Source organism: Oxyura jamaicensis, chromosome 3 (assembly GCF_011077185.1).
Source record: "Oxyura jamaicensis isolate SHBP4307 breed ruddy duck chromosome 3, BPBGC_Ojam_1.0, whole genome shotgun sequence".
NCBI classification, from domain to species: domain Eukaryota; kingdom Metazoa; phylum Chordata; class Aves; order Anseriformes; family Anatidae; genus Oxyura; species Oxyura jamaicensis.
Genome location: NC_048895.1, coordinates 92,677,147 through 92,700,933, shown reverse-complemented (window position 1 = coordinate 92,700,933; position 23,787 = coordinate 92,677,147). Strand labels below are relative to the sequence as shown.

General features: G+C 39.3%; 1 protein-coding gene across 12 annotated transcripts in view; it reads right to left on the bottom strand.

The window, feature by feature from the left end:
• The window catches only part of DST (dystonin), a 296,284-nt gene that overhangs the window by 135,711 nt on the left and 136,786 nt on the right, over window positions 1-23,787 (bottom strand). For all 12 annotated transcript variants that reach the window (XM_035322484.1, XM_035322491.1, XM_035322490.1 and 9 more), the window contains 13 exons: window positions 9,488-9,600; window positions 9,250-9,356; window positions 8,760-8,879; window positions 8,092-8,187; window positions 7,883-8,010; window positions 5,096-5,189; window positions 4,609-4,763; window positions 3,315-3,777; window positions 3,099-3,227; window positions 2,812-2,889; window positions 2,536-2,697; window positions 2,310-2,414; window positions 446-541 (listed from right to left, as the gene is read on the bottom strand). In XM_035322484.1, coding sequence (XP_035178375.1) covers window positions 446-541; window positions 2,310-2,414; window positions 2,536-2,697; window positions 2,812-2,889; window positions 3,099-3,227; window positions 3,315-3,777; window positions 4,609-4,763; window positions 5,096-5,189; window positions 7,883-8,010; window positions 8,092-8,187; window positions 8,760-8,879; window positions 9,250-9,356; window positions 9,488-9,600 — 1,846 coding nt within the window. The remainder of the gene's footprint in view (window positions 1-445; window positions 542-2,309; window positions 2,415-2,535; window positions 2,698-2,811; window positions 2,890-3,098; window positions 3,228-3,314; window positions 3,778-4,608; window positions 4,764-5,095; window positions 5,190-7,882; window positions 8,011-8,091; window positions 8,188-8,759; window positions 8,880-9,249; window positions 9,357-9,487; window positions 9,601-23,787) is intronic.

Genomic DNA, 23,787 nt, shown 5'->3' with positions numbered 1-23,787 from the left:
ATGTCTGCTGTCAGGGTGCTCTCTGCTCTGTTCTTTATTAATGGTGCCCGTTCCATTTCTGTTCTCCTGGAACAACAACCTGGAATATGTTCTGCCTTGGCCATCATTGAACTCTACATCCAGCCACAAGAGCTTTACTGACTGCAGTTCTGTATGACATGGAGAGAACACGGCTTCTTTCTCAGATTCTCTGCTTGTAGTTACGGCACTGTTTACAAACGTCAGACCAGATTTTCATCTGTTGTGAACAGATATAACTACAGGGAAGTCAATGCAGGTGTGGTAACACTGTGGGAGTACAGCTCATCATCTAATAATTGTACATGATAAATTCTAATTCTACTACCACTGTGAGAGAGCAACTAGCATTTTCAGTCAAAATGGAACTTTTTGACTGTGGTCACAATTTAAAACATTTCACATTTACATTGACTTATTTCCTTACCTCAAAATATGCAGCATTTTCTCTCAAATGTTGTTCAACACAGTGACAGAGCTGAAGAATCCAGCTCCACTGTGTCTGCATTGCAGCTCTATAGGCCTTTAAGGGAGACAGATTTTACAAAGGGAAATGAGAAATTAAAACATAGATACATGTACAGAATTTAGACAACGTAGAAGTAATATTGCAAACACAAGCATCTAAACTTGTCCACCTTACCCAAGAAAAGCAAGCTGCAAAAAAGAAAATTCCTATTAAATATGAGAAAAACCTTGCCATTATAGCATGGTCAAATATCAGAAAACCTTCCCTGAGGGACTGGGAAATCACCATCCTTGGGTGCATTCAGGATTCAGCCCTGACACTGCTTTAAGCAGGGACTGGACTAGATTTCCTGAGGTTCCCCTAGCCTAAACCAGTTTATGATTCCATTGCTCTATTTACTTGTTTGAATAGCTGGACACCTGCCTCCTTACAAATCAGGTATTAAAGCAACACTGAGTACACAATAAAAATAATAATTCAGGACATGTTGCAATATACAATTTTGTGTACGTGTTATAAAGATTTTCAAGAATGCAGCCCTATTTGAATGATGCCTCCTATACTGACTGCAGTGCTGTCACTAGAGATGTACTCTTCTAATATTCACCAGCAGAGGGGACTCTTGACTTGGTAAAAGCAGCCAAAAGTCTGGGAATTCTGTACGATTCTCAGGGAATTCAAAGATTTTCCATTGGCTTCAATGAATCTCAAGATGATCCACTAGTGCATAAATTTTTCTGCACAGAAGGCATTAATTTAAGAATTGTTTTTTCATGTCCTAATATAGCATTATTGCAGACATCATAACCTACATACTATCTTCACTGATGGCCTAGTTTCGTAACATGCATCTTTAATATATTATTTATATTTTTATATTTATATTTATATACTGATTACCTCTTAGTAACAGAATATATTTTTAAGGAACGTAATTCTACACATTACATAAAAACTAATTTATTATTACAAAAGTAAATGTAGTGAGAAGGAAGAAAGGAAGGATTTTTCTTCATCTGTTTCCATTTTACATCAATATAAATTGATTGAGGTGAAGAGCCATAAAAATCCATCCCCTCTGCCTTTTTTTGTTCTTAAATAATAAAACTGATTTTTATTCTTTCCATTTTTACCACCTACTGTCTGTATTTATTCTTTTATTGAAAATGTATAGGGAAAAGTATTCAGCATTTTCCTGTGGAAACTTGTTATGTCCCTACAACAGCTACAATAAATTTTCTGTAAACAGTTTACCTATCACATAGAGCTTAGTTCAAACCTGCAGTAATTCACATCACCTGGTCAATTTTTTAATATCCAAACACATTTCATAACTTACTGACAAAAAGGCTATAAGACCAACGCTAAACAGTATCAGGAAGCAATATATACAATAAGTGACTGGAAATACACTACTGAAACTCCTTTCAATCCAACAGGAGAGAAACCATGTAAGGACTGTTCTGTGACCTCAGTCTACCAGTGCAGGCTGCATCAGTAACTACAGAAGCTGCACGCATGTCCAGCAGGAGAAACGTCTGTACAGATCAACTTCTGAAATTTTAATTTTAGACCTCAGTGGGATTTTTTCTGAGCAGTCCAACACATAACCAAAATTTTACAGAAGTGTTTATACTTTTTGGAAACTGGAAGATGGAGTTACAAGAGAGATACTGAAGAGAAAATAAAGGCCCCATTATTCAGACTTTTGTTGCTTAATTTGCTATGAGCAAGCACTTTCCTTCTTTTCCTCCAAAATCTATGCTCATCAAATCACAAATCACAAAATTGTTCTCATTTGTTCGCTTTTTTACTAACTTACCTCAATGGTTAGCCTAGCTGGGTGATTTTCAAGAAGCAATTGCTCTGCTATTTCTTGTACTGATTTAATTACTTCTTCTTTCTGATCAAGTTCTCTCATTAATTCCTTTTTCCAGACAAAAACAAAAAACAAACACAGAAACATTTTAGAAACCTGTTGAATTATTAAAGAAGAGTGTGTTTTTTTTTTTTTTTTTTCCCTCTGGATTATACTAGCAATAACATACTGCATGGTATTCCTTTTTTCTTGTTATATTGGGGTTTCTTTCACTCCAGTCATATGCAACCTCTTCCTCTTCTTTTTCATTTAGCCATATCAGCTCTCTGGTAGCACGAGACACAAAATTGTGAAGAGTATCTAGATGCCTTTCCTGATTTCTTGATGTGTTCTTTATTAAAAAGGGAAAAAAAAAAGATTAGGAAAAAACAATTTAAAACTCATCCGTTTTCATAGATGATGTATATGGAAAAGCTGAACCTCAGAGACATATTGAGAAACTTACCAAGAGTTTTGAATACTGACTCTCCAGTTTGTGCAATTTTTCTGCATAACTGAGTTTAAGAGGAGCAGTCATTTGGATCTGTATTTGGTATATGAGGTCAAAAGACAAGAAAACAGACATGATAAATTACTCTCAACCATTAGATCTACTGACTTCACAATACATCGTTTAGAGATCAGAAGTAAAAATAAGACTGTGAAACCCAAACACAATTCTGTAACTGAACAGCACTTTATGGGTCATTCAGTAAGAAAGTAAGTGAAGAGATAAAGAATATGGTGCTATACCTCACTCATTTTAGCTTCTTTAAGGCTGGATTCAAATTCTTCAATAGCTTTGTGGACATTTTTGTGATTTTCTAAATGGCTTTCAACACTTGGTAAATCTGAACCCCATTCTGCCCGATCAAGTTGCACCTTACCGAGAAGAAGGAAAAGTTAGCCATGATCTACAAGCAGTAAATGTAACAATTAGAAGCAGACCATTTCAATGAAGATTGCTACCTGCATTTCTTCCACCCAGTTCAATAGGTCCTGGACAAATTTCATGTTCACCTCTTCTTCTGTTAAATTCTGATCCACAAAAGCTGATTTCATAAGAGGTTTTCTGATTTGCATCAGTTTGAGTGTTTGAAGAGTCCCGCTGTCTACTCCTGTCACATAGCTTTGGATTAACCGTGGTGGGATGCCAGGTGTGTAAGCAGGAGTGATGGCTGGTGTCAACCTGGAAGTAAGACCTGATGAGAGGCCAGAAGTCAAGCTGGAAGAAGTCAAAGAAGGTGTTAAACCTTGGGTCATTGCAGCATTTAATTCAGGGGTTAGGTTTGTTGTAAATCCTGAGTTTAAGCTTTCGGTTATTCCTGATATCATCAGCTTTGTCTGCTCTGTTGTCAGTGCATGTCCCTTGCTGTACACGGAAGAACATTCGGTACGTATGGCCATCAGCTCATCACGAAGTTTTGCAACCCTATTAAAATAAGAGAAAAAATCTAAATAAAAGAAAATTATTTCAATGAATGCTTAAGATAGCTACATCATGCTGAACTGAACAGCAATATGAATTCACATGATCTCCTACACTTCAGTTCTACTTAAATATTTATAAATAAGCATTTGAATCAGAAAGTAAAGGCTATGTAAGCTTTGACTTCTATGAATACAGATCGCAGATGCAGAAGTCAGGCAATGACACAAAAAATCAGCATGGTATGGGCACTAGGGCATACCATACACAATACCTGGAACAATCACCAGAGCAGAAATTATACAAGATACTACATGTTGTGGTAGATAAAATTACTTGCAGTTTGCTGCTCCAGAATGAATCCTGACAAACTTTAGAGCTACTTCTTCATAAAATTGAATTATGCTGCTTAAACGTACCTTTCTCCTAAGACTGTACACACTGACACACATAAGCTAATGCTACTCCTCTTACTACCTGCTAAGATGCCTACAGCTATCATGAGGAATCTCACCTCCATTTTTAAAACCAAAGGTAGTGAATCTAAAACCATTTTATCTGCAATAAAACCAGCTAACATCTTTACACTTAGATATGAGGAAACTTTAACATTTAAGTCATCTTTTTCTGAATTATTTCATTTTCACAGATGATCACAAACAGTTCCTCATCTTCAACAAAGTTTGTGGGCAATGTAACCACCTGGAACCTTTATTTGGGTACCAAGTGACAGACCAAAGCTTACCCATAGACATGAAGATTTGAAAATAATGTCCACCATGCGTATCCATATTTGGGAGATTTATTTATTGATATAAATATATTGTAAAGTACCTCTGCACAAGCTGGTCTGCCTGATAGTATTTTCCATCAATAAGAATTTGGGCATCAATCACTTGCTGACGGAGAAGGTTCTCAGATTCAAGAAGATACCCAGCTATCTCTGCTTCATGTTGGAACTGAAGCCCTGACTCCAATCGCTTGCTGTCCTGCATGAACAAAAAAAAGCCATTAAGCCCTGCAGCTAAACCAAAGAGAAATAAGCTGTAAGAAACCTAATTTTTTAAAACTTTTTTTCCGTACTTCAAAAAGCTGCAAATAACTTTATCTAACTACCAACAAAATATTCAACAGAACTCACCCTAAGTAATTTTTGGTATTTTCTTGCAGAAATTATAAATTAATGATAACAGTACAACAAAAATAAAAGTATCAGTTACTAGGTATGCACTTAAAAATCCTAAAGATTTTTTTTTTGAAGTAGTCATCCCACTACAGCAAGATCAAGAACACAGACAAGTAAAATCACTGACTGACTTACAGACTGCAGAGCATTCCGGGCAAGTATCAGTTTGTCCTCACAGCTCCGGCTGTCCCGCTGAATTCTGTTTGCAATCTGCTGCAGCATTTCCAACCTAGGTGATGCCAGGGAATTTTGGAAAAATAAGTAAGTATTAATGCTATTTACAGTTACTCTACATGTATGACTTAAAACAGAAAAACAAGAACAACAAAAACCAGCATCCCATACAGAGCCCAAAAACACATGCCAAGTTACCTGTTTCCTTCTAAGGTGGCATTACCAAAGCTTATACAAGATTTAATCAATGTGGGACCACAATTAACAGAAAGAAAATTCTCATTAGAGTCAACGCTGGTTCGAGCACTAGTACTGTTGCTAAACAGTGAATCGCTGCTATGATAGCTATAACTAGTGCTGTTCATGTTTACATCCAGACCACGGTCCTTCTGGCTGTTTACATTTGCTGAAAAATGGAAAAAATAAGACTCCTACAAAATGTACAGCTTCTAGGGATGAAATTCCACTACTGGCTTTTGAAACACCTAGCACTCCTTCTTTAAATAGGCTTCAGTAATGCATATTCAAAACCCAGTAACTAATATTCTGCCAGCTCTTCAAAGTATTTTACCTGGGGCTATGTACGCTGCCTCACTTTTGGCTTCCCTAACCTTGCATTAAAGCTTTGCAAGTACAGACTAGGCAGTAACACTAGGGCGTCTCTAGGAAACAGACGCACCAAATATTTGAAGTGACTCAAAATGTCTATAAGCCAAATAAGAATTTAAATAAGTCTTTAAAGTGTTTCTCAGACTCTTGAATGAAAAGTTTCAAGAAGGACCAAAGTCAGAACTCCACGCTCCACTGCATGGTGTAGAAACTTCAGGCTGGGCTGATTCCTTTTCTTTCAAATGGAACTGCACAATAAAACTGCAGGAATATCACAGTTCATCGGCTCTTACCAAGTTAATTTTAGACACCTGTACACCATCCAACCCACCATCATTACTCCACGGTCCAAGTATGCATGTTTACTAACTGCCCTGTTCCACTAATCCATCCTCCTGCAAATTTCCCTTTAACTTCTTCCATACTCAGAGCTAATTGCTTCTTACTGTTTTGACCGCAAAACAAATAAGAAAACTCTGATCACTGCCCTTAACTTTATATTTTAACTTGGATTTGAGGGTTTGTGTAATTTCTTCAGTAATTCACCTCCTGCTTTTAGCACCTCCTAAAAACCTCACCCACAACGTAAGATGACTGTGTTCAAGCAGAAGAGCATGGCAAAGGCACAGACACACCCCTGTGGCAATTTCAAACCCTGCTAGTTTTGCAAACTGGAACTCGGTCTGGCACTCTCCTCACTGACATCGTATTAACTTCGATCCCACCCACCAGTCTGGCCACATGCTGTTTGTGTTGATACTTTTGGATGTATTCACCAGACATGGAGGTAAAGTTTTAGTCGCTCACCAAATTTCTTTATTAGCTAAGGTCACATTTTTGCCATGACTATCACTTTACCTGTCACTTTTAAGTGTGTTCACCAATCCTGAAATATGGAAAGGAGTTTATGCGCATTTTACTTATCTGTGTTCCATCGATCTGACTAGTAAATAAATAAACTAATGTCATTTATATGCACTCCCAAATAAGATAATCTAGCTTTCTGCAATTATGAATAGAATTCCTTCTGGCGAAGGCAGGCACTAACTTTGCCACTGGCATGTTAGAACAGATTATCTAGCAGGCTGTATTTCCACCACTGCTTTCCGGTGTTCTGCTCCACATGCTGGGGACAACTTTGAATTCCTCTATAGGAATTTATTTCATAGCAGTTACCACAGGGATCCTGTAAATCAGTACCTCCCATTGAATCTGCTATTTCAGTCATGCTTCTGCTTTTGTAAAGAAGTCACATATTTTGTGAGCATGATCCATATATAATCAACTCCAACTGTTTTTGAGATCTTATCTTCTTAAAATCTGTCTTTCTGAGGACTTACTACACAGTGGTCTGGATTCTTCACAATTAACTTCAGGTGCCCAAACCCTATTGTCACTAGAAAGTCAATTCCAGATTTCTCTAGAAGGTGATTTAGATCTTAGGTGTCTCCTTTGGATGCTTAAATTTAAGCAGAATGAATACAGAGCCAGATAGGAGCCCAAAGAATCACTTAATTTGGGGTTAAATAAAATGATTTTGGATGGTAGCCTCAGTTTCTGCCACAGAACTCAAAAGAAAAGCAGAAATGCTCTAAGGCTGCATTAAGATTTAAACATGCTTGGTATGTTATTAATGATGTGCAAAACAGCGTCACACATTCCGCTGCCATGGAAGACTACTATGCACTTTGCATGTCTGAGCACTTGGTGTGTTTTTGAGTACAGTCAACTTTTAGACTATTCCAGAATAGGACTTGTGCAAGTGAATTACACATTTTGTGTAAAGAATGAGGGTGTTGCTTATATGAAATAGAGTCCAAGTGAGACAATTAAGTGGTATCAACCTGGCCCTGACCATTTGTACAAAGAGAACAATGTATTTGTCTTTAAGTGCTTTGACGATCTGAGGCACATGTACTATTCCCTACAACCTTCTGAGATCATCCAAGTATATCTGGACCTGCTTCTACAAAATACATAGAAAAGTTCAGGCTTGAACAAAATCAGAATTATTCAACAGGAATAGAAATAGAAAAATAACATGGATATTACAATGGAATAAAACATTCCTGATTTTAAAAACAGGGTAAAATAACAGAAGATATATTAACCAATCCTGTCAAATGTTCACTAGCATACCTCTCTACTTCAGGCCGAAGGGTCTTCTCTCTTTCCAGCATCGCAATAATAAGCTTTCCCCATTCTTTTTCTATATCATTTGGATGATAGCCTTGAGGAAGTTTGATGCGTCCAAATTCTATCCAGACCTTAAAAATTCATACATATTTGTTATTTTAAGCCTTCAGAAGGGGACTTTTCTATGTATTTCAATGCATGTTTAAACTTACCTCCAGCAGTTTATATAGACGTTTAATTTTTGATTTATCTATCTCCTTTGGTGGAATTTCTGTTTCTTTAAACTGTAAATATTGATTATAAAGTGCCTACAGAAACAAAAAAAAATCATCAACTTTTACTTACAGTAAATATAACCTTACTCCCTAAACCCTCTTCTAAGATTCTTTATAAGCTTATGTTCTAATATTGTTCTACATAAGTTTTGTGAAAATGATCTGTGACAAGCTAAAGATTTGCTTTTGATCGTTCATATCTTAGCAATGCTTTTATTGTCCTCTGGAAAGTTTAGGGAGTAGATTTTCAAGTGAGCTTCAGACAAGTGAGCTTCAACATGATACCATTTTCCCTCTCTTATTAAAATAAATAAATAAATAAATCTAGCTTACAAAACTATCTAAGGAGATCGTAAGAAGGGTTATAAAATCTATCTATACACCAACCCAACCTATCCCATCTCTAACATTTTTAACATTGCATGTCAGAAATCCTGCAAAGGTCACCTAAAAACTACTTAATAAAAAACTATATTGCTATGATGATACTGTTCTACAGCTGATTTGATTGTATAAATCAACAAGCACTTCATTTGTTCAAGCATGCTTTGAGTAACTATGATAAAGTGCCATTCCAATAAGGAGTTTAAGACATCATATCTTACCTTCAACTCCACAGGATTATTGGGAAACGTTCTGTCAGACATTATTGTAACATGGTGTCTGATCCACTGCATGAGGTAGTTCACCATATTCTGATACTCAACCCATTTGACTTCAACATCCTACCAAAGCACAACTCAGATTACAGATCAAAAGAAAATCATCCAAGAACTCCGCTTTGTTTAACCTTTGAAGAGGACTTCAAACACATAGAAAAGAGATTTCTAAACCCCATAATTCTGAAACAATATGCATTATAACTCACCTAATTTATCCAAATACCTTATTGGTACTATTCCATGTTAGTCCCAAATATTTCTACTGAAAACATTTTTTGTTTTGTTTTCAAATTTATAAGAATCAGAGAGGCACAACTTAGGTCTAAATGTAGGACTGGAAAGTAAGAACGGAAGATCCAGCTATCATTCTAGAGCTGAACCAAGAATCATTTATGATGCTGGCACACTGCACAAGTATTTTTCTTCTACTTACATTTGCACCAATGCCTTCACCACCTTCTGGTACTTTGGGAAATGCATCATAAAGTGATGACACATAGGTTATTACTGATTTCTCATCAGGTGAGGAAACATCAACATCTAGAAGAGCAAGACAGAACAGTGCTTTACAACATAGTTGTAAAGATGCCCACAAATGTGCAACAACCAGCAGTTTGGACTTCATTTTACTGTTAGGATTTTAACAACAAAGCCCTTTGCAGGTATCTTACCTTCAGGATCCAGAAGTCTGGCAACACCGAGTTTTTCTGCTACAAAAAAAGCATGTTCTAAATTTGCAAGGTTGCTTTGAACAGCAACGGTATTCATGTCTATCAGGTCCGGCCTGCCAAATAAAAACAGTAATACTTGATTACAACTCTTTTCCAGTTTTAAATCAGTGCAGCGTTAGTAATTCAATCTGAAACCATGGAAGGACACAGTAACACAGTTTTCATCAAAAAAGGATTTAATTAAAAATATGTGAATGAGCTGAGGTCAGACCTAAGTGATAAACACAAGCAGCAGAAAACTACAATACTGTCAGTTCTTCCATCTACCGGCTGACCTTTCTAACCACCCTTTTTATGTATCCTTATGTTCTTATTTATTCATATGCATTGTACTATCTTAGGAGGTTAAGCTCACTTTTCTCTTAAGACCCATCTATATGAGGAAGTTCATTTCTAGTGCCTTTACAAGATTATAGGCGTTCTGCACCAAACTCTTCAGCGCACCTTACTGGTCAGAATCCATACAGGAATTAGCTAGGTCACAGTCACTTCACTTTAACCTCGAAGCAAGTAATTCTTACTGGGCTTTGATGAAGGCCTGTTCAAACCTCACCGAAGTCCTGCTTTCAGATAAATGTTGCTGCCAGTTCTCTTGTGGACAGCCCTCATCCCCACGCACTAGCACCTTCCTTCCCACCTTCCTCCTTCTGAACTCTACTGCCAGCCACAACACTTGTGTTCTAGTGGGATACTTGTCCTAAGCAAAACCCACCTATATGCAGTTTTAAGGTCTGTAAATATTATCCTGTACCAACACCACTACTTTAATATTTAAATTGATGCAAAATTCAAATTAAATTAATTAAATATTAAAAATATCCTTTAGGTTTGCTATGTGATGCCAGGTTTTTAGATCTTGCAGTTCTCAGCACAGATGGTGCTACTGTCTGCCTCCTGCACTAGCTGTAGTCCTGTTAGCCGTATCAAGTAAAAGGAAGAGAGGATTTTTGAAACATACTGAGTACAAAAGTCATCCCACTTAAGCCAACCAGTCTCAAGGCCCTGAAAACTTTGCTACTGAAATTCTAAGCTACTGAAAATCAGACCCACATTGGGGGAAAATAAAACCAACAATGAAACCCTAAAACAAAATAAATATATAAATATGTACTTTAGTAATAAATAACTACTTTCTTAGTTTTACCTAGCAGAATCTTTAAATAATTACAAAACAAGAGAGAGAAATAATCCTGTTAAAATAATTACATTATTCAAAACTAACAATTACATTTCATTTGTCAATACCCCAGATTGCCTTGGTCCCCAAATGGCATTAGCTGTAGAAAAATCGATACAAGCTTGTCTTTAAATTAACTATAAGGGTACTGTAAACAGAAATTTCTTTCCAGACATTTAGATTTGCTGCTGTCCTTGTGCTCTGTAGAAGACAGGTCTGTAAGACAGATACTAAAACTGCACCTATTCTTTTTTGAAAGAATGTTTAATTAATAATAAAACTTAAGCGGTATAAAAAGAAACATAATCCTTCCAAACCTGCGGGAGTTTCCACTTTCAATATGCTTAGCGGGATCGTGATCAAGCTCATGCCATTATTCTCTGAATTGCATTGCAGTGAAAACAATGCCATGAAAACATTGTTGTCTGTTGAACTTAGCAGTACCGAGAAGCCAGGACAAATTAAAGACAACAGCAGAAAAGGAAACGGAGCAGCCCAGTCTCCTATTTCAGCAACATTAACAGAGAAGGTACGAATAATAAAAACTGCTTTCGCACCACAGTTTTTATGAGATAAGCACGTTTCTGTAAGCATACACTGTTGCCTTCGTTATTTTTTCACCTGCTTTCTTTACATTGGTGTCACGCTTGGTAGCAATGGCCCAGGCATCATTTAAGCTGCCTGTTCAATTGCCAACTCTCAGAACAAGAAAGGACAAGTTGCTGAAAAAGCCTTGTCTATTTCCAGAAAACAAGCTGCAAACTGCAACTGCTCTGACATCAGAATCTCCTTTAGAATAAAGCTTTAAATTAGATGAATAAGAGGTAAGGCTTTCCTCGCAGAGACACAAGTTAAAAAAAAAATCAAGGAAAAAAAAACTGTCTTCAAATGTGTTAAGAAATAATTCCGCGTAGCTGCTGTGGCTTCACCCCAAACTTAACAACAGCATCCTCTGTGAGATGCCTCCCGTTTCAGACACTTTCCCATCCCTGCAACTCACGCTAGCCAGAGTTATTCAAGTTCTCCTTAAGAAACAATGGAAACTTGCAATGGATACCACACTGCTTTCAGTTAAGTATATACTTACTGCAGAGCATTCTGACCTAGATTTACTAGCCTGTATTGTCTGAAGTCTTGATCTACCAGAAAATACTACACAAGACAGCATTTCTCTATGTCTTAGTAGTGTTTGTCTTTGCGTTTTGTGAAGCAGGAACAAGGCTCAACAGCTGGTTGGGAACAAGCCCACAGATGCCATATGAAAGGGAAAGGACAGGTATGACTTTAATGCAAAAACACCTGGTACTTGCCAAAGGAAGTGCAAACCCACAGAGAAAAAGAGGAAGTGCCTCTTTTTTTTTGTTTTGTTTAGTTTTTACCTCTTGCTTTACTTTTTCTTAACCACCAAAAATTCATCCAAATTCATGGCTTATGAAATCAAGAACTGCCACGTTGTTCATTTTGTTTAAGAGCATTTTCTCATGATTTTAAATACCAACAATTTATTTATTTATTTATTTGTGCTGGAAGCCTGCAGAGAGCTGTGCCCACTAACTCAGTGCCTGGAAATTTGCATCTGAGAATGCTCACAGGGATCTCAGTGCCGTGACCACCAGTGCCCATCCTCCTCTGAAGGATCAGTGTCACTGAGCACAGGTTGTGCACAGCAGTGCTGTGCTCTGTGGTGCTGCATTAGGAAGCCTCACAGATACTTGCCGTTATCTTCAATACTTGACTTCTCAGGTGAATTCTGAAACACTGCAAACTGCAGTGTGGTGAGTAACCCAGTACAATTTAATTGTACTAATTCAGTTGTCTTAATCGAGGTAAATACTAGATTTAACAGCATCACCCAGCATGGAAAACATTTATGAGTTTTAAGGCAAAAAACATTTTAAGTTTTAAGGCAAAGGAGAAAATAAGCAAGGTTTGTAGATGACTGTTATTTGCCGTTTATTATAATTGAATTTTATATTAATTTACATAGCCCCATTAGGTGGTTTTATACACAGTTAAGAACAAATTAAACCCTTTTCAAGTAAAAGACGGTGACTCTAACTTCTGTCATAATATTGTGAGTCATCTTATGGCAGATTTTTCAGCAGGCTGGGCCCTTGCCATCCTAAAGCACACATAAACATCCCAAACACAAGGAGACTTGGAACATTCCATGCAAAAGAGATGCTTCTGCTATGGCCCCACCTAAGTCAAGGTGTTTGCTTTCTACGCCGTGAGTCACTAATCGTTTAACTCATAAAAGCTTTGGCGCCTGCCATTCCAGGTCTTAGAGTAGGTGTTAGAAATTAGACATAATTTGATTAGAACTGAGGAAAAATGTGTGATTAATGCCACTTCAACTAGGAAACGGACTAAATTCCAAACAATTCAAGAAAACATTATATAGTACCACAAAGAGAAGCAAGTGATCACTATTTGCTTAAGAGCATAGAAAAACAGTTTGTTTTTTAACGGAAGAGCTACATCTATCATGTGTAAGCTTTCTACTCTGCAAATGCTCCCTGAAATTAGAGTTATGCATCTTAAAGGAAGTTGGACACACATAGATTTTCTAGTAGTCAAAGCCTACTACCAGGCAAAATAGTTCAAGATCCAAACTAGAAACTACAGAATTTGCCCTTTAATACAAAAGGTCAGATTTGAATGAGATTTGATATTTCAAAGTGGAAAAATATAATTGGCTGAACTTTTATTTTCCCAGTCAGTGATGAAAAACTACATCCTTCTCTTCACTGTTCCCTGATGACAATTTCCCAATTACAACAATGTTTAACTTTATTAAAATACATATACATCTGAGCACTATTCTACATGAAAATATTGTTAATGAGTTTAAGAGGATTTCCAACAATCCTGGAGTTATTTACATGAACAATCTCAACTGTTTAATCTGCACAACTTTGCTTTGTTCAAAAATTTGGATGGTGTCTGAGTAATGCTCAGTGTTAAAGGATGTTTCTTTCCTGGCTTACTGAGCATAAAAAATAACACAGTTAAGTTCCAAGCTGAGCTCACAGAGAAAACAGGACTGAAGATGCAGAGTACAGATGTATGTGTTTCTGTAGCCTAGTTAGCTTCTCCACTGCTGGAATTAGAAAATGCCTATAAAGTAAACAGATTCTTTGCTTCATTGTTCACAGACATTTGAAAGGGACACATACCAGTGTGTTGGGTCTGTCTGGGATGGAGTCACCTTTCCCTGCAGCAGCCCACACAGTGCTGTGCTCTGCACTCATAGCTGGAACAGCACTGGTATCACTCCAGTGTTGTGTCTATTGCTGCATAGTGCTGGCACAACATCAGAACTCCCTCCAAGCCCCCAAGAGCCAGCAGGCTGGGGGTGGGCAATTGATGGGGAGGGGACATCACCAGGGCAGCTGACCTAAACCAACCAAAGGGATATTCCATAACACCTGATGTCACACTCAGCAATAAAAGGGGGCCTCTCATGGGGGAGGGTCTCTCCTGAACAACCGATACGTTTTGAGGCCCTGCTTCCCGGGACGTGGCCGAACATCGCTCGTTGATGGGAAGTAGAGAATAACTTTTTTTCCTTTCTCTCTGTGCTTCCGCACGGCCTTGTTGTTTCTTTTGTTTCTTTTCCTCCCCATTCCCCTTCCCTTTAATTAAATCATTCTCATCTCAAACCTCGAGCTCTTTGTGTTGTCTTTTCTCCCCCTTCCTCTTTGAGGAGGGGAGGAGTGAGAGAGCGATTGTGGTGGAGCTCGGCTGCCCACTCGAGTAAAACCATCACAACCAGAAAAAGGCATGTTTTTTTTCAGGGATGGGAGAACTACTGAAACAAAGACCACACCAGGACACATAGCCATTTCAAAAAGCCCTCAAGAATAGAGAGATTTCCCAGTCAGACAGGATTCCCCACGTTTCAGAAGAAACTAATAAGAAATATATTATCTAGAGATTTTGATTCATAGCAGAAAGATAGCAAACAAAGGAATCAGACGATAAGTAACGTCTATGTAAAAAACCTGAAACTTTAACTCTCTCTCTCGTTACTTTCCCAAGAACTCCACAGAAGAGATGATGACACAAAATATATTTATTACTTAGTCTATAGCAACTCTTTCCTATTCCTTAGGTTAGCTAGAAAATGCAACATGAAACGGAACAGGGAGCCAAATGTGACAGAGTATCTAAACAAAGAACTGGCTGCATCTATCCTTCAGAGCGGTCACAGGACAGGCAGGGCTTTAAATCTCTAGTTATACCACCATGGGGTGGAGTTGCCCAGAAAGAAAGGCTTGTGCACAGTCCTGTGCAGCCAGGTCTTACCATCAGTAATCAGCCTTGAACATTCACAAGATAAGTAACTGTAGAACATAATGCTCATGGGAACAGGTTTTGGTTCTTATTAAGTTTAACAAATTCACCCAGACATGACAAAAAAAAAGAGAAAGATTTGAAGGTACCCAGCTTTTATACTTCCCTAAGAGATCCCAAGATCTCCCTTATATGTATATGCAAATGAGGAAGGTGACAAGGAGTGGGATGCAGCTCCAGATCCAGACACCTAAGTTTAGGTGTCTACCCGCCAGTGTGCACATACATCTCATTACAGTCAGAAATCAATACATCCAGTACAACCTACCTCGCAAGCTATCCAGAATCTGAGTATTACTTCAGAGGGATCCAAATCCATCTGTATATTCCATTGACTACTGAGTAGAAGTTTAGGTAGTTGCAAAGCCGTCATGAAATATTACGCCTCACTAAGCATGCATGTCTTGAGACTGACACATCTCAGAAACATAAATAAAAAGCATGGCTATACATTTGAAATGCAGAGACCAGGTCTTAGAGACTTGATAACAATGACTACTGAAGATTTGCTTAGGACTTCTTGAAGACCTTCTCGTTCAATTAATGAAACAAAGTCAAAAAAGCTACCAGAAATTTACCACCAAAATTAAATAGATGCATGATATGTCTTATCTAGTAGCTCATCTTTTATCACTTTACTGTAAGTTTAAAGGTGAAAGCAGGTGAAAAGTACTCCATAAAATCCTTTGATATTGGTCAATTCATACAGACATTTTGAAGTGATTTACATAAATATTCTATTAATTTTCAGAAATAACATCTTTTGGAGGAAAATAAAGACTAACAAATGACTGTTCAATCATAGACCTTACAATGACATCTTCAACAAAACAGGACATGGTCACAAGAATTTCCCCACCGCATCAAACCACTGGGTCAAGCTGAGCAGTAGCACCACTAAAGTTAGGCAACGCTTCAGAATTCAGGCAAAATGCAAACTATTTTCTAACCGACAACAGACATTGTAGAAGTTTTATCCTTACAACTATGATACAGCAAAAAGCATGCTGTTGTGCAGAGGTCTGCACAGGGTTCATTCAAGTATGTGGCAAACTTTTTTTCTCAAGCTCAACAGGTCCCTAGACTCAATGATATACTGTGCTAACATATTTCACGTGATCATTATGACTTGTTGTTTTTTTTGATTTTTTTTTCCTTTTTGTCTTCTCTTCTGGTATGGCAGGAATGTCTGTGCCATTCATTTTTTTATGTGCCCCTACAGATTTCATTCAATGCCTCTAAAGATGAACAATCATGTCTTTTTATGCCCTCAAGAGTTGTAAAATTCTCATGTGATCTGGACTGTTCCACCTTCATTTCTGTACTTTTTTCTTCATTTTTGCTCAAATTTTCAGGTATGTTGAATAATTCAAAAAAAAAAAAATCAAGTGATGGTGACCTGCAAAAATAGGGACACTACCAATACATTTCCTGTCTATTCCACAGACATCCCAGCATGCTCTATTAAAACTTCTAATAGGAAAAGAATGTTTTAACTGCACCAAAAATAAGGGCATGTGAGGGCTATTTTTCCTTATTTGCTAACTTAGTCTCCCTAACAATACATGCAGATAATTCAGGTTATTCCTTCTATTGTGTATGTTCTTCATTTGACAAGCGCTGTTTAAAAAATAAAAATAAAAAAAGAGAAAAAAATTGAAACCTCATGCCCCACCTTTGTTAGCACAGCAAAATGTTACCTGTAACTTGTCATATCAATTGGTCTAGATAAAGACACAACTGAGGCATTGTAAGATCAAAGTCCTACTAGTTAAATGTGGTGCTCAGCTTTAGCAAAATGCCTAACAAATCCTAATCATAACTTGGCAGTAGGGTTGTGATGAAGGTTTCAAGATTGCTATATGCATGAATAAAACTAGAAAGGATCTTGTTCCTTCTTTTCACCACCTTTCAAGCCCGATTTTACATTCTCTTTGTAATATGAGATAAACATAATTACAGAAACCATACTGGTATAGCAAGTTTGCCAATTTCTTGCCTATGATAAAATTTAAATAGGAAAAAGCTCATAGCTGTTAACCTCAACCAACACTGTACAATCTACAGAAATAACCATAAATCACATACTTTTCCTTGGAGTGTCTGAATACCAAAAAGACAATGAAGAAACCCAACCAAATGATTTTTCTCTCCTGCTTGGTGAGAAAACTCCTTGCAGACCATGACGGTGACTGTCTGACACATTGCCTTGCCAATGGGATTAATACGCTTAACACAGAAGAAGGGTGAGTTACCGCAGTGAGTTCAAACCCAAGATTTCCCAAAGATTCCTTCTGCCATCTTGCCTTGGAAGCAACCATTTCTCCATGTGCCACAAGTTTGTCAAAAGCATTGCCAGAAGACCAAGACCCCTCCTGTTTTATTTTAAGCACATACACCATCACTGCTCAGATGCCATGCCCTTTTGTACAAAGGCTTCTGGCACCCTAAGTTGTCCTGGTCTTTACTGATCAAAGAGTAAGACACATGAAACCTGAACCAGATATTGTCTTTTCAATCCAAAACCTTATTTTTCACTTTACTTCCACTTTGCCGATTTAAGAAAAAAGCTTTGACTTTGACCCAATATGACTTTTTTTCTTATCAGTTGCTGCAAAAATTAATCTGTTATCTTTCTTTCAGCTGCTGCTTCGCAGTAGGATCCAGCACAACATACAGAGGGATCATTTTAAGTGTCATTCTTAGTAAATCAACTCAACTGCCTGGAAGTCTTCCATCTAGTACCCGTGAAGGCTAAACATCACCACAACACAAGATGTTAAATTTGCAGGCCAGTTTCCAGTACCGTTTTAATACAACTTCTACCAGTAGCCATCACAATTTTTCTGAGTGCCTTCAATTAAACTGTAGCTGAGGTTACTTGATATTTCTAAAACCATTAGCTAGGTGCACATGAACACTCCGAAAAATAACATTAAACAAACATCTCTTCATCCATATCTTTAATTATCCTAAATGCTGCTCATCTTTTCCCAAATTGCCAAGTCTTAATGCCAACTTAGTTTCTCCTATGTAACAAAAACCCTTGAAAACACTAACACGCACATTTCTGAACAATGGTGGAGGGGTAAACACAACCAAACTGACATTTTCTTTTTGTTAAAGGTGGGTAACAATAAATTACACTTTACAAAATGGCAAGCCAAAACTAGCAGAAGCAACTAATCTCCTAGCATTTTAAGCCTTGATACTGTGTAATATTTAGTTTCTTTCACATTTATTCCCCCAGGGTGCTCAACATGTTATTGCAAATTGAGGTAGCACTATCCCTCCCCTTAAGGAATGTATTCATGTCAGTACCTGATCTGCTGCAACATGTTTTAACATCAGAGGGATGCCATACACACTGCTGTCCAGGGGCTTAGTGTTCACCTAGCTATACGTACACGTCATATTGTCCTGTGTAAGGCTGAAAACAGCTTGTCCTAAAACAGAACAGTTGTTTCACACACAGGAATCTAGCTCACTCTATGCTATGCCACATACTGATAAACATCCACTTCGTAATTTTCAAAGTATAGTGTTATTATTGTACTTTTTCCAAAGAAAATCACTGTGATCATGCCAAATGATCTTACTTTATATAGCATTTATGGAGCAGTCACACTGCTACTTCTTTTTGCCACAAGCTGTTCAGAGCAGCTTGCATTCCTCCTTCTTCCACTACTGCTTCTTTCACAAGAAGTATCTGTTGCATATTCTGTCTGTGCAGCAATCATTGTTAGTTTCTGTTGCTTTTTTTTTTTTTCATTTTGGGATAATAACCATTTTCTCTTCACTCTCTCTAAATCATATGCCACTTAAAACTATAGGCACAGGGTGGGGTTTTTTGTGTGGTCCTCTGGGGACTCAGGAGTTGGACTTGATGATCCTTGTGGGTCCCTTCCAACTTGGATATTCTATGATTCTATGATTCAGCTAAGATCTTGCATAAAGTTTACCATTGTCAAAGGTCCCTTTCAATCAGATCTTTGCCTTTCTCTAAAAAAAAATGAGTAAAAAACATTTTTCTTCTAACTTGTGCTCAAAATGAATCTCCTTGAACTACTTATCACTACTTTCCTTCTCATGGAGCTTATCTAATACTTAGCTGTTATGTTGTGGCAAAATTTGTACACAACTGTATGCATGAGGTCTTTGTATAGAATTATATGAAATAACCTTGCTTTTTCATTGTCTCAAACCCTTTGCACGTGCTGCAGTCCTGTTCATCAGACTTGCTGCCTGCCCTAATCACCAAGTTTTAAGAATTCAGTTTATCCGTATCTTTTTCCTAATCAGTATCTTTTCATTTTGTATGGTTGTTGAAACTCATTTAAGAGCAAAAATGCAGACATAACTGGACATGTCTGCATTAAGAGCATAAAGAAGGCCAGATCAAGGGCCTGGGACTCTTGAATTCCTGGTCCTTCCCGTAGCATGACCCTGGCCTGTGCCAACATGCATTCTCATGGGTAATACTTGGGCACAGTTCAAGGGACAACACTGACCCAGGACTCCATTTTAGGACCACTTCTCCTTAATACTTTCATAAATGACTTGGTTGTAGGGCTTGAAGCTATACTGAATAAATCTGTGGATGACACCAAACCGGGAGAAGTGGTTGACCCCATCAAGGGTAGAGATGCTTTGCAAAGAGATCTTGACAAATTAGACAGCTGGGCAATCACCAGCAAAATATGAGGTTCAACAAGAGCAAGCGCCAGATTCTGCACCCAGGACAGGGCAACCCTGACTACACATACAGTTCGGGGCACAAGAGGCTGGAGAGTAGTCCTGCAGAAAGGCATCTGGGGATTCTGGTCAACAGCAAGTTGAATTAAGAGCCAGCAGTGTGACCTGGCAGCCAAAAGGGCCAGCCATGTCCTGGGGTGCTTCAGGCACAGCACTGCTAGCTGGTCAAGGGAAGTGACTGTCCCACACTGCTCTGGGGCAGCCTCACCTCCAGTACTGCGTGCAGTTTTAGGTGTCACAATATAAGAAGGACATAAAACTATTAGAGTGTCCAAAGGAGGACTACAAAGGTGGGGAAGAGTCTAGAAGGGAAGACATATGAGGAGCAGCTGAGGTCCCTTGGTTTGTTCAGCCCAGAGCAGAGCAGGCTGAGGGGAGGCCTCATGGCGGCCTGCAGCTCCCTCACGAGGGGAGCGGAGGGGCAGGCGCTGAGCTCTGCTCTCTGGGGACAGCGACAGGACCCGAGGGAATGGCATGGAGCTGGGACAGGGGAGGGTCAGGCTGGGTGTGAGGAAAAGGTTCTGCACCCGGAGGGTGGTCAGGCGCTGGGACAGGCTCCCCAGGACAGTGGGCACAGTGTCAAACCTCTCAGAGCTCAAGAAGTGTTTGAATAACACTCTCAGACACAGGGTTCAATTTTTAAGTGGTCCAGTGTGGAGCCAGGAGCTGGACTCAATGATTCTTGAGTTCCTTCCAACTCAGGATATTCTGTGATCCTATGATTCTAGGACTGCTCTCAGGAGGTTGCTCCCTGTATAGGTGTGGTGGAGAGAGTTTAGCCATGCAGGCATAAGCCATGTTGTACCATGCACCATTGGGTCAGACAGCACGGATTGGACACAATATATTTGCTAGAACAAAGCCAACACCTAGAGACTAGAACTTAAAAACATAAAATACAGAAAGGAATGTGTGCACTTTTACAAATATGGTGTGTGCCTGACATTACATCGTTTTTTCCTTCCTCTGTACTTCATTTTTTTTCCTTAGAAAGTAATATGAACTGGTCTGTAACCCTGTCAGTGTTTTCTGAGTACTGGTAGCTACCACTAACAAAGTGTGTATAGGTTCTATGAAGTATAAATTTTATTTAATTCAGCTATTATTTTTGCTGTTTCTTAATTTCTTCCATCTTCAGACACTTTGTAACAGAAATTGCCGGCAGTTTTTGTGCACCAATGTTTCAGGTCTGTCTGAGGTCAAAAAAAGCAGCTTGGTACTTTGATGTCACTCCTGGTAACTTTTCATTAGAATTTCCTTGCTTTATAACACACGTATCTTCAAAGTATAATGTAGATCTATAATTTAGATGATTAGCTCCAATCTGATACACAACTCGCAATGAAATAGGAGTATAGTTCATTCTCTACAGACTCCAACTGTTTCTATGTATCTTAACAAGAAGGTACAGTTCTACAAAATGAACATTTTTCATCCTGGGAGACAGGCACGTACACAAGAAAATGAAAACACAAATCAAGAACATTTACCTCAAGCACAGCCTAGTGTCTAGATATGCAAGACCAAGATCCAAGTGTATACACAGCGGTATCTTTGGGAAAATCTGGGCAGTATGTGCTGATTAAAGTCAGTCTTCAACTTTGAAGTCTGACTTAGAGGTTTTTGCTACGTATGATGAGATAGTATGAAAGAAACATCACGTACTTTTTAAACTGCCTGAAGTCAGATTTCTTCCAACACAATACACAGAAGCAAATAATACACGTCTTCAATGAAAAATTAAGCTATAAAAGGCCAATTACATAACAGATGAGACAGAATTTTCTTGAGTCTCTTGGGCTTATGTGTAACTTTTCTTAATGGACCTGATCACACATTCAAAGAAAGCTGTGGAGGTTCAAAAAACAGACTGAAAGCTGATACATTTAAATAAAAGCATATAATTAACAAACATATAGTTCAGTATTAAAACTGACTGTTTAGTTTGATAATTATGTTTGGTCTTTCTGTGTAAAAACAAATATTCACACAGAAGAACAACATGAAAAGCAAAACCCAGGACCTGCAGTGGAGATCTCTGAGGCAGTTCTTGAAGCCAGCCAGGATTACCCCATTAATTTCTTAGGGTTTTAATCACATACAGGATGTTTTAAAATGGAAGCTCTAGATATTCTTCCGAAGTATAACTAACTCACTCATGTGTGCGTCATCTGGCACATGCACACTGCCCACGTCTGCAGGCTCCTCATGGGAAGCAGAGCACTGCTGGCATGGCTGTGGTTGCGCACTGGGCAGGGAGGAGGAGGAATCCAGCTTGCCCAGCTGCAGCACATCAGCCTGCTGAACTCATCTAAGATGCTGCAGAGGAAAGTTAGTCATGCCCGGGAAATGTCAGGCTTACCCTGCTTTTCCCATGCACTGTGGTGGAAGCAGGGAGCCAAGGTAAATCCATGCACCATGTCCTGCATTTCTGCATCATGAATCTTAACTGATTTCTACCAAAATGTGCCGGGATCCTCAGCTGGGAGGAAAAAACTGTAGACTGCTACCAGCAGCCCAAACAAAACACTTCTCACTTGCCATGAAGTGCTCTCAGCCCCACAGAGGGGAGACTCCCTGCCTGCTGGCAAATGATTCACAGCTCAGGTCCCTGCCCAGCCCTTGGCAGCTTTGGGACGTACTGAAGTTGGTGCGCACCTGAAATTTAAAAATCCACTTACACCTAGAAAGGAAATAATTCTAACCTGCCACTCCAGTCCCCTGTTGCCTAGAACTAGACAGCATCATCTCCTAACCTCATGGATGACCAACTGCAGTGATAATGTTGGAGCCATATAGTTCAGACTCTCAAAAGCACATCCCAGAAAGGGCTCTCAGTGATGGCAGCAGGGCTCTGAACACAATCCCTGTCATATTCCTGCAGTCGTATTCCTGCTGAGGAGCCCCGTTCATCTAGCTGATTCATCTAGCGCCTGCTGTAAGCTGACATTCCTCCTAGCCCAGGGTGGGGCAGCTGCGTAAGGCAGAGGTATCTCCGGTGAGCACAGCATACCTGGCACAGGAGGAGCTGCCACGTTGCACTGTGGCTGATACACGTGCTCTCCAGGAGCACCCCATGCCCACAGAGAGCTCTGAGGTACCAGTACCACAGCCTCACCCCACTGTCTGGGGCACAGAATCACAGAAGAGTTGAGGTTGGAAGGGACCTCTGGAGGTCATCTGGTCCAACCCCCCTGCACAAGCAGAGGCATCTACAGGACCATGTGGCCTTTGAGTATCTCCAAAGAGACTCCATCCCCTCCCTGGGCAACCTGTTCCAGAACTCCATCACCCACGCAGTGAAGAAGTGCTTCCTGATGTTCAGCCTGCACCTCGTGTGTTCCAGTTTATGCCCACTGCCTCTTGTCTTGGCACTGGCCACCATGGAAAAGAGCCTGGCTCCATCTTCTTGGCACCTTCCTTTTCAGGTATTTATAGATATTAGTAAGGTCTCCCCCTTGAGCCTCCTCTAGACAGAACAGTCCCAGCTCTCTCAGCCTTTCCGCAAAGGAGAGGTGCTCCAAGCCCTCCATCATCTTAGGGGACCTTCATTGGACTCTCTCCAAGAGTTCTGTGTTTCTCCTGCAGTGGGGAGCCCAGAATTGGACATAGGACTCCAGATGTGGCCTCACCAATGCTGAGTAGAAGGGAAGGATCACCTCCCTCAGGACTGCTGGCAACACTTTGCCTAATGCAGCCAAGGATACCACTAGCCTTCTTAGAAGCAAGGGCCCAAGGGCTCATGTTCAACTTGGTGTCCACCAGGACCCCCAGGCCCTTTCTGCAAAGCTGCTTTCCAGCCACACGGCCCCCAGCACGTACTGGTGCCTGGACATTCTCTGCCCTGGCGTGTGCCAGCCTGCAGCATCCGCAGAACACACAGGCTAACTCCTGAGACCACCTGCGATCTGCAAAACAGAGCCTGGGAGGTACTAAAACAGACAAAAAG